This window comes from Cenococcum geophilum (genome assembly GCF_001692895.1).
Source record: "Cenococcum geophilum 1.58 unplaced genomic scaffold K441scaffold_45, whole genome shotgun sequence".
Taxonomy (NCBI): Eukaryota; Fungi; Ascomycota; class Dothideomycetes; order Gloniales; family Gloniaceae; genus Cenococcum; species Cenococcum geophilum.
Genome location: NW_027137603.1, coordinates 648,295 through 658,885, shown reverse-complemented (window position 1 = coordinate 658,885; position 10,591 = coordinate 648,295). Strand labels below are relative to the sequence as shown.

Sequence of the window (10,591 nt, the reverse complement as noted above, 5' to 3'; positions counted from 1 at the left end):
TAGCTTTAGTCTAGGCTATTTCTCTATTCTTAATATATCCTCTACTATTATGGGAGGGTACGACCTCTCTAAGATAGGAAAGTTACAGTGCCGTCAGTCTGTCTATCTGTCGGTCGGTTAGTCAGTTAGTTAATCGGTCGGTCAGTCGGTCGGTCGGTCGTAATCAGTTAGTAAAACAGTTAGTAAAAAAGAAAGAAAAGAGTGTATTTCTGGTAACTAGTAAGGTCGTGATATATATATAATAGAGGGAAGAAGGAAGGAAGCCGAAGGCTCTATAAATATAGGAAAATGCTAAGACAGTAGGCGACGTCCAATCTACACCACTACATACCTCCCCCACTAAGAACGTTGTCCCCTAACGTTCTATAATATAGAAGAATAGCAAAACAAGAGTATAGCAAAAGCAGAATAGACAAAGGAAAGCATATCCCTAAATGAACGCGGGTAACTATATCCTCAGCCTTCCTATAGAACTGTTCTACGGTGTCCTTCTGTTACCTATAGCTAAGATCTAACCTGGCAACCAGGATAGCAGTAAGCTAAAAGTAATAACGGTAGCAGTAATGGCAGTAACAGCAGTAATAGTAGTAGTAGCAACGGTAGAAACAGTAATAAAAGCAGATAGTTAGCGGTAGAACAGTCAGCGGTAGAACAGTCGGTAATAGAACAGTCGGTAGAAGAGCTTGGTCCGTATAATAAGCAGTAGGACATCTGGCGGCAGAACCTTTTAATAGTAGAAATCTCGGTAGCGGCAGACGGTCGATAGTAGTTGGTTGGTAGCAGTCGGTTGATACAGCAGTAGCAGTAGCAGCAGTGACAGAACGGTTAATGGCAGTGGTTAGTAGCAGTCGGTCGGAGGCAGGGCGATCGAAACGGTAGGTACGGCGGTCGGTAGAGCAACAGTAGAAAGATCTAGTAGATCTAGCAGTAAAATAGATCCAGCAGCGGTACAGATCTAGAACAGTAGGGACAGAGCAGTCGGCTGAGACAGCAAGGACGAAATAGCTGAGCGGAATAGTGACAGCAGCAGCGGTGGCGGCAGGGCAGTCGATCAAGGTAGCAGAGGCTCTGGCTTGATTTAATCGTTTGGTTGGCCGTTTGATATCAAGACTCTGCATCTGGCACTGCATCGGTCTGCATTGTACGCAGCTTCTTAGTCAAGGCTCCGCCCGTGGCTTTGCACTAGACCCTGCATCTAGCCGTGCGTCTGGCTGTGCATCTGGCTGTGCATCTGGCTGTGCATCAGTAGCTCCGCGCTGCATATTCTGCGTCCGTGTCTGCGTCCGTGTCTGCGTGCGTGTCTGTATGCCTGTGCTGACGGCTGGCCGAAGACTGTCTAATTGGTCGGCGACGACGTGCTGCAACTGGTCGTTCGGTCGTTTAATTAAGGTAAAAAGTCGGCCCGGTCGAAGGCTCTGATCGTCCTGATTTGAATGCGGAGACGGCGTTTAACTGGTCGAGATTTGATGAGGCCCTGGCTTAACTCAAGGTGTCTTCTACTGCATATACGACTAGGGCTTGCATCCGTAGACAGTTAATCAAAGCTTCCGTGTAGACGTACGTCGGTTAAGGCTCCTCATCTGCCGTTCGATTAAGGATTCGCATATATAGGCGTCCAGTCAAGCTGCCGTACTGTTGTCCAATCAAAGCTCTGCACCTGTATGCTCCATATCCGTAGACTCCCTATACGACTCCGTGTGAGACTCCGTGTGAAGCTCCGTATCTATGTCTGCAGGAAAGATCGTTCTGGTTAACCAATCCGCAGGCGTTGGGACGGGCGATCGATCGATAAGGGGGTGGGCAGTCAAGGGAAGAGACTCTCGCAGAGGCTCCAAAACGTTAATTAACCGTGTTTCCGACGTTCTTCTGGCCGTGTACTGGTTTCCTGATTAGGTCTAGTGCCTGAGTGCGTGCCTGCCTGCGGTGATGCATCTTTGACTGCTGACCGAAGACGTCTGACGGCGACGGTGACTGATTCGATTTGACTATGACAACGTACGATCGACTGACGTTCAAATAGGGTATTAGGTCGGCCCGACCAAAGGCTCTAATTTGACGACTTGACTTGTACAGGCGGCGTTCGAGTGACTAGGATTTGACTGAGGCTCTGGCTTGACTCAAGGTGTCTTCTGCTGCACGTACGACCTGGGTTCTGCATCCGTAGGCTTTGCATCTGCGGACAATCGATTAAGACTCTGGCTACGCAGTCGTTCTGCCAAAGCTTTATATCCATGTAGTCAATCGATTGGGGCTCTGCATCCGTAGTCGATTAAAGCTCTTAGTATCCACCAGATGTCCAATCCAGAGACCTGTCTTAAGACTTCCTTATAAGCATAAGCGGCAGCTTCTAGTAGACCATTTTCGCAGGCCTAGTGCTTTTCTAGGATGTCCTTTATAGCTGCTTCTTTGCCCTCGTTATTGGCTGTACGCTCGCGTATCCTTAATCTTCTTCTAGCTTAAGAACCTTCTTAGGGCTGTCTTCTGCTTTTAGTCTCTTTGTCATTATCCTGCTGGCTCTATACTTCATCTAAGTCGTCCTTAGTATCTTTAAAGCCATCCAGTAACAGCTTCTTAGCTATCGTAACTACCTCCGTCGCATATCCCTTGCCCTTATGTCCATAATACAGTCCTTTCGTTAAGACGATCCCTAAGAAGTGCTAGCTCCTACACGTCCAATTCCTGCTCCCCTTGTAATCCTTAACAAAGTCTTTCACTAGCTTAGCCAGATGCGGCTTAATTCTGTCTTCAGTCGCATAAGGATGGCTTAGGTTTATTGTGGTCAGTTATGCCCCATATACGACCTCTTGCAGAGCATCTTTATTAGTGCCTCTTTGTATACTACCTTACCGTTCCGCGGTACTTATTTTCCAATATCATGCTGCTACCCTTATAGGTCCCTTCCTTACCGCGGTGTCTGTTCTCGTCGTGTAGCTGGCGCGGTACTAGATTCGGATAGCAGTGGCGGAGCTGCAATCAGCTATCGTTCGATTAAGGAATAAGGTCGGCCCGGTCGAAGACTCTAATTTAACAACATTTAACTGCTTCAATTCAGTGACGTGACGTGCTAGTATTAAGGCTCTGGCTTAATTCGATGCTTCGACTAACCGTAGCTCTGCATCTATATACGGCTGCTCGTAGCTTCTGTGCAGTCGTTCAATCGATCAAGGCTCTGCGTATAGCTCTGCATCTAGCTCTACATCGTACAATCGGCTCTATATCCGTGCAATCAATTAAGGCCCTTAGTGCCGTTCTTATCGTGCAGCTGGCGCAGCATCGAATTCCAGGGGCGGTGTAGAGTTCTGCCAGCTCTATTGCTAAATGGACCGATCAGGATTTTCCGTGCCGGGCATGGAAAATCGCTATTGGCTCGGCGACAGGCGGTGAGCTGAGCTGACATCTCTGCAGTAGGTCGTCGCGACTGACGCGTCCTGACGCGTCGCGATTAAGAAAGTAAACAAGGGAGCTTTAGGAAATACAGTAATTAAGCAAACAAATAGAAATCCTTTTACGGCCGTCACCTACGTCCCCTCCCCCACCTTAGAACTTGACTGTCCCCTAGTTAAACATTCTACACCTGCTATAGAGCCTGCTGCGGAGCCTGCGGGTTAATGGCTAACCTAGTCGACCTAGTTAAGCGTCCGTCTCCAAGGCCGTTTCTAAGGGTTAGACGACTTATTCTCCTTCCTCGTTTCAGCTGTCTTATCCGTAGACTGTGACCTAATCTGGATGTAATCTCCTAGTCGTACATTCTTCTCCTACGGCTTAACGGCTGTCCTAGCTATACGGCTGTCTCTAAGGGTCTGCGGATATTGCTGGCTAGGCGTTACTACTAAGTCCGTGGGTTGTACTTAATAGTAGTCCTCCCAGTTCATACGCATTCCGTTACTATTCTTTAGCACTACTCCGTTATAGAAAGCAGTAAAATCCGTTTATACCGTAGGGGCCTGTTACTGCGTCTGTCCTTCCTTTGGCCAATCTAGGTCTGTCCCTTAGTACGTACGGAGCCAGTCCTTAATACCCTTTAATTGTCCTTTATTGCCGAGCTATGGAAGTTTAGGTCTAGGTTGTTCGCGCGTCCTAGCTACTAGTCTTCCTCAATCAGACATATATACAAATCCTTACTAGATAAGATCCTTTAGCCCTTAGCATTCGTACTTGGTAAAACGGTAACTTCCTCCGTATCCAAAACAGGTCCACTAGCCTTGTCCTCGCGTACCTTACTGACCCCAAGCGTCCCGTTGCGGCCGTCCAAAGGCAGTAGAATCTTGCGGATATTAAGAACCTTGCAGATATCAACAGTCCTGCGGAGGTCGGGTGCTGTTCTGCCAGTCTTCGTATCCTGGTGCTGGCTTGTATCCTTATGCTGGACCTTAAACTGCAGCTTGATTCGTAGTAGGCGACTGCTGCTACACTAGGGCTCCTCTGTGTATACCTAGTCTAGCTAGGTCTAGAAGTCCTCCTTAGTAGTTAAACTCATTTCTTTGCTGCCGTAGCTCTTGTATAAGCTAGATATTCAGGACTTCTTCTTCCAGAAGGATAGCCATTCGCTTAACGTTCTCTGCAGCCATTATCCTTAACTCTACGGCCTTCTTTAGTCTTTCAAATATAAGGGTGCTAGGCTCGTCTGCTACGGCTCCTATCTTCTCTATTACGTACCTGCGGCATTCAATAGGGAGTCCTTGCATAAACCACTACCCCTTCTCTTGCTTAGTGAGGTTTCCTACGGCTACCGCTCTTACTAAAATACTGGTGAAATCTTGCATGTAGTGACGCAGATCTCCTGGCTACTCCGCTGACTTTTGAACGAAAGCTTCCATAAAGTCTCTTGTCTCTATACGTCGGTAGTAGTCGTCCGCTCAATATTCAGCCCTAAGCTTTCTTATAAGCTCCGTCTAGTCGCCAATTACGAACTCAGGCAGGCTTCGAATCCACATCCCTATCCAGTAATCGCAGTACTCTGGAAGACCCTGGTGCTTTTCCTTGCTCGTAACATAATATCGGGCGTATAGTCGTTCGTACTGCTCGATAAACTGTAACACGTCCTGTCCTATAAAGTACGGAGTTCCAATAGTTCCTGGGGCTGGCATAGGCTGGGTTACAACGTAGATCCTGTCTCGAGTCGTCGACTGCTAGTCATAGGGTGATGTATCTAGAGTCTCCTTAGGAGTTTATAGGTGGTCCTTACGGCTCTTATCCTTCGTCTGCTGAGGGTTATCGGTCTTAGATGTCACGGGTAAACGCTACGGTAGATCTGCTTACATGGCCGTAGTCTTAATAGAGGGAGTCCTAGATAGCTATCCTAGCGCGACCTTAATAGATACATACTGCGACTGGCTTACTTATACAGCCACGTCCCTAACGGAGAGCACGGAATCTTCATCTTCTACTGCTACTGGGTCTTGGTACGTCCATCTATTTTGGCCTGCCGTCGTTCTACGCGGTAGGGTGCTGCTAAGCCTCTTGCTTCTTCTTATATCTACTTCTTCGCGGAACGCCTCCAGAGCTGCTGCTAATATAGTCCGGATAACTCGAAAGAGGATAAAGCTAAGCTAGAATAGGAAGCTTTCAAGGACAGATCCGATCTCGTGCACTTGCAACCTTGCTCGGTATTGTCTCCTTTGTTCGTAAATAGCAGTACTAACTTCCTTCGCCGCTAAATGTTTTAGATCTCGTTTCCATCTGATTAATTGGCCCTTGGCTTGCCGTTTCTGCATCTTTAATAAAGGTCTAGCTATGCTCGTGCGCGGGTGGCAAGTATTAGGTAGCCAACGGTCAGCCGAAGTTATCTGATTGGCTCGCTGGTTTGCTTAACGTCTAATCCCTAAGTACGGGCACCGAATCCAATTGCCGAGACCTTTTGACCTACACCCTTTTGCCTCTTATTGCCACTCTGTGGCCTATGCATTAAGTCTAGCCGTCCTATCTTTTCCGCAGTCTTTCTATTCAGGGTCTGCTGGTTCCCTTTACTGTCCGACACTGCCTGGTTCTCTGGTTCTCTAGTTCTGCCGTCTTATCTGTCTAGCTGGCGGTTCTTTTGCAGCTGGTCGTTCTTCTGCAGCTAGCTGTTCTTCTATAGTCGTAGTATATTCCTGCGTGTCTCCTATATATGTAGCACTAGACTTCTAATCCAAAGAGCTTGCCGTCGTCCCCACGTGGAATGCCATAAAATATGTGGGAGGGTACGACCTCTCTAAGATAGGAAAGTCACAGTGCCGTCAGTCTGTCTGTCTGTCGGTCGGTCAGTCGGTCGGTCGGTCGGTCGGTCGGTCGGTCGGTCGGTCGGTCGGTCGGTTGGTCGGTCGGTTGTAATCAGTCAGTAGAACAGTTAGTAAGAAAGAAAGAAAAGAGTGTATTTCTGGTAACTGGTAAGGTCGTGATATGTATATGATAGAGGGAAGAAGGAAGGAAGCCGAAGGCTCTATAAATATAGGAAAATGCCAAGATAGTAGGCGACGTATACCCTAATATTAAGGCTTTTATATGGGAATTATGGTAAATACTACGACACTAGCCTATTCTTGTAGAGGATAACACCTTAATTTACTTAGTAAAAGCAACCCGCCTTAACTGGGAGTAGAATGGCATGCTTATAATAGAATAGCCGGCGAATTCCCCTAATTTAAACCCGATTAAGAATATCTGGAGGTTGTTAAAGGGGAGAATATAACGCAGGTTTCCTATAACAAAAGAGGAGGAATGGGAGAAGCTTGAACCTGAAGATTTTAAGAAGTATACTGGCAATATGAGGGAGCGCTGCCTCGCTGTAATTGCTGCAGATGGGGGCCCTACAAAATACTGAATACAAAATACTGAATAAGCACTGTTTTAATGTGGCAATGTAAGCACCAGCAAGAAGCGCTTGCAGGGAGGGCGAGTGACCCGCTCAGGTTAACCCCCTTGTAATATCACTTTTAGAGCAGTACGTTATTCCGGAATAAGTCAATTAAGCCAGAATTAAGCCAATCAAAGCGATACACGACTCATTCTGGAACAAGGACGACTCGTTCCGGAATCAGGCAGAAATGTTCTGGAACAGCACCGCCTCCACAATACGCAAGCCGTGAGACGTAGGCGCGAATAATGGGGCGGAGCCAGCCTAACCACATCATCATTAAGATAAGGCCCTATCTTCTTAACGCTTTCATTATTTTTTTCATTATAGGCCATAAGCTTGGGATTTTGGTAGTTTTTAATCTATTAATTTCTCAATCACCTTTCGCTATCATCCTTGAGACATGGAATCGGCTGCCATACTGAGCGCCTCAGCTAGCCTGACGGTGAAGTGCGGCAACGTCATTCATGCCTTGTACCAGCTCGCTCAAAGATATAAGCAAGCTGAACTAGCCATATTATCTGTGATCGAAGAATGCCATACTATTCAGCTTGCTTGGACTCGTATCGAGAAATGGGCTACCCAAAACCTCTTTGGATCTGAAGAACATGATGAACTTCTCGAAAGGCTGCAACGGTCACTATACACAGGGCAGTTAGTCATGTGTGCCCTAGAAAAAGACCTTTCCTCAATGCAGAATACACCACAATTTAGTAATTTCAGACGTCGAACCAAGATCGTCTGGAACGAAGGAGTCTTACAAGACCATCAGAATCGCCTCCATGCCCAGATTGGGGCTTTAACGCTTTTACTTGAGGTATTATCACTGTAAGTTACGGTCATCTAACTTAAGGTTTGCTGTTCTGACTAGTGCAAGACCATCTCAATTAGATCGCTCAGAGCTTCTTTCAATTAAAGAGACCGTATTCCACGAAGTCGATGAGAGTGTGCTAAGCATTGTTCCGTCATGCCTGTCGATTTCAGACAGTGATGCGGCCAGCATTGAAAGCTGCGGCAGCGCGGATCTCCGGTACACACCGTTCGCTTTCGAAAACGCTCTGTTTACGTCTTATGTATACAAGCGTAATTTTCGTGCACCAAAAATACGGCGCTTATGGCGAAGACGCGAAGTCGAAATTTCGAACGGTTCTGCTGCTTCTAACACTGATGCTGTTAGCATCTGTGCTACGCCTCAATATATTCTCCAAACTACTGTGACCGAGCAAGATGAACCATCAGTAATTCAGGACGAAATATCAACACAAAATCCAACATTGGATCCCGGTATTCTACCAGTGAGAGGGGAGCAACAATCCAGCACACTAAGTGCAATTACCTCCTCTTATGAAGGCTCTTTGGGAGAAGCCGCGCGTTTGAATGTCACACAGGAAAACTCCCAGGAAAATAGCGGAGGCCATACTTGCGCGTTGCCTACAGAAGAAAGTTTAACTCCATGCCATACTATCGAGAGCCAGGAGCCTAATATGGCGCACCAGACTAAAGTTGACAATCAAGCAGAGGTAGCAGGTCAGATCATCTCGGAGGCTCAACCGAAATCCTGCGAAGTCCAACAAGGCAATGGAATAGAAGAACCCCAAGCGCTTCCTAGAATCACAAGGAAGCCCATTTTTCGCGCAAAGCAGATTACTAGAGTATCAACAAATAGAGGTTATTCCGATTTGTACCTTCCACAAATCACACTTAACCATCCGTCTCCGCTTGTAGCACACTACCTTTCCACTCACACTATCCGTGCCATCAAAGAAGGGAATTATGTTGAATCCATTCAATATCTTCGCCAGGGTATAGATATCATGACCCTTTTCACTCCTGATGCAGGCCTCTCCGAATCGAATGTTTGTTGCATGCTCCAGGAACTGCAAGATCGAGACAGAACGTTTTTCGTTGCAGTCATGCAGAGACTTGCATTTCAACTGGGCAATAGTGGGATCAAAAAATTAGTGGATCGCGTGTCATTAAGTGGGCTTGGGAGAATCGAAGACATTGAGTCAGCGTCATCAGCGGCCGCGGGGACTACCACGAGCGGCCCTCTGAGGGTAATTTTCGAAGATGCAGAGATTGTATTCGCTGCATGTTTTAGGGAGAATGCAGCCAGTTCCGGCATGCTATGCCACTTTCCAACGGTACTACAGCTTGCATGCGTAGCAAGAAAACCTGAGGTAGTGAAATACCTTCTGTCCATGGGCGCCCCTGAGCTACCGATGCATTGGCCTGAGGATCCTTTCATACTTGCTACGAAGCGTCGATGTATACCGATTTTGGAGTTATTTTTCAAGATGGCAGACAAGCACGTGTCCACGCAAATTCGGAATTTGTCATTGCTGATGGTCGTAAACAAAGACTGTACCTTATCAGATCATTGGACGGACCCTCTGGCAAACGACCACGTGCGTTGCGCGGAAGACGTTGCTGCCGTATCGATACTTCTTGAAAATGGCGCTTCACCATTGGCGAAATCCTTGCATAGCACACCGGTGCTTCATATTGCAATTCGAGCAGCGGAGACTGGAGATATCCATAGCCTAGAAATAATCAGGCTCCTCATACTGCACGGCGCTGACGTTAATGAAGGCGACCACCGATATAATTTAATGTCGCCTCTGTTTTTGGCCATATCCATGTCTAACCTTGCGCTGGTAGAAATTCTCCTTAAAAACGGAGCGAACATCCTTGAAGCAAGAGATGCGAGGGAGTTTTTGGAGGTGATGAAGAGGCTTAAAGAATCCCTTGATCCCATTGAAGTTGAGATTTCTAAATTACTCAGGGCAAATCCATGGATAGAATCTGATGAAGTTACACAGCTCGACTCTTCTGTCTGGGAACAGTGATCTTTTTGGACTGGAGCCAATATGGAGCTCCAGGATGGACTGAGGCTTGCCCTGGAGTGGATCTAAGGTAGTGGAGCTCTTGGAGCTCCAAACCCTATACCTAATCGGGAGGGAGGAAAGGACATTATATTATCAGTGCGTAGGATTAGCCAATCGGGGGTTTGCGTAATGGCTTAGTGTTCTTAATAGCTAGTATCAGCCACCTAATCTAAAACCCCCAGGCACACCTTAGCCCCTACCGCCGCTATTATCTTTGTCGCCCTTTTTGCCTCCCTCCCTCAGTATCACCACTTGTCCTTTTAGTGTTGTTCCTTACTAACTAATATTCCTCACTAACTAATATAGAACGATTCTTCCCTATCCGTATACCTACCTTAGATAATATCCTTATTACTCCTAAAGAAATTAACCTAAACGGAACCGACGCGTTAAGGAAGGTAGAGGAATTTAAGCTAAATAGTAAGTAATATATTTGGTGTCACGCTCTAATAAAGGGCCCCAAAAATACCAAAATGCGAATATTACCAATATGGCGATAGGGGGAGGGTATTTAAGAGAAGGACTAGTACTACTACTGCTATCTTTATAAGCGATTAAAACATTAACAAGAGCTTATAATTATCTTAACTAAAAGAACTACTGCCCTAAATTACCTCTATAACGATTATAATATAAATAAAACTATAGGTAAGCCTAACTAAGAAGGTCCTCAATCCTTAAACCAACTAATAATTGCACAATATCCGCATAAAAGGTTGCTTAATTTAAATCGTAATTTCCAGATCTTTAAGGACTTACTTATTTAATAGATTGTCTGCTACTATATTACCTTCCCTTAAGCTAAAAATATTTACTTCTATTAGCTTCTAAACTTCCTATATCCTAGCCTTAATAGATTTTTACTAAATAT

General features: G+C 46.2%; 3 protein-coding genes across 3 annotated transcripts; 1 reads left to right on the top strand and 2 right to left on the bottom strand.

Moving 5' to 3' along the window:
* Positions 1-219: 219 nt before the first annotated feature.
* On the bottom strand, positions 220-1,300 carry K441DRAFT_233859 (uncharacterized protein). Its single transcript, XM_067640666.1, has one exon. It carries the CDS (start codon positions 1,128-1,130, stop codon positions 540-542), a length of 591 nt encoding a protein of 196 aa, XP_067500242.1. The 5' UTR covers positions 1,131-1,300; the 3' UTR covers positions 220-539.
* A 1,853-nt stretch (positions 1,301-3,153) lies between these two features.
* Positions 3,154-3,447, bottom strand: K441DRAFT_233853 (uncharacterized protein). The gene has a single exon (XM_067640665.1). The coding sequence runs from the start codon at positions 3,395-3,397 to the stop codon at positions 3,227-3,229; it is 171 nt and encodes a 56-aa protein (XP_067500241.1). The 5' UTR covers positions 3,398-3,447; the 3' UTR covers positions 3,154-3,226.
* Positions 3,448-7,235: 3,788 nt separating this feature from the next.
* Positions 7,236-9,374, top strand: K441DRAFT_680130 (uncharacterized protein; the record flags this gene model as incomplete). The annotated part of the gene is made up of 3 exons (XM_067651343.1): positions 7,236-7,660; positions 7,704-9,240; positions 9,321-9,374. 3 exons carry the CDS (start codon positions 7,236-7,238, stop codon positions 9,372-9,374), a joined length of 2,016 nt encoding a protein of 671 aa, XP_067500240.1.
* Positions 9,375-10,591: the final 1,217 nt, after the last annotated feature.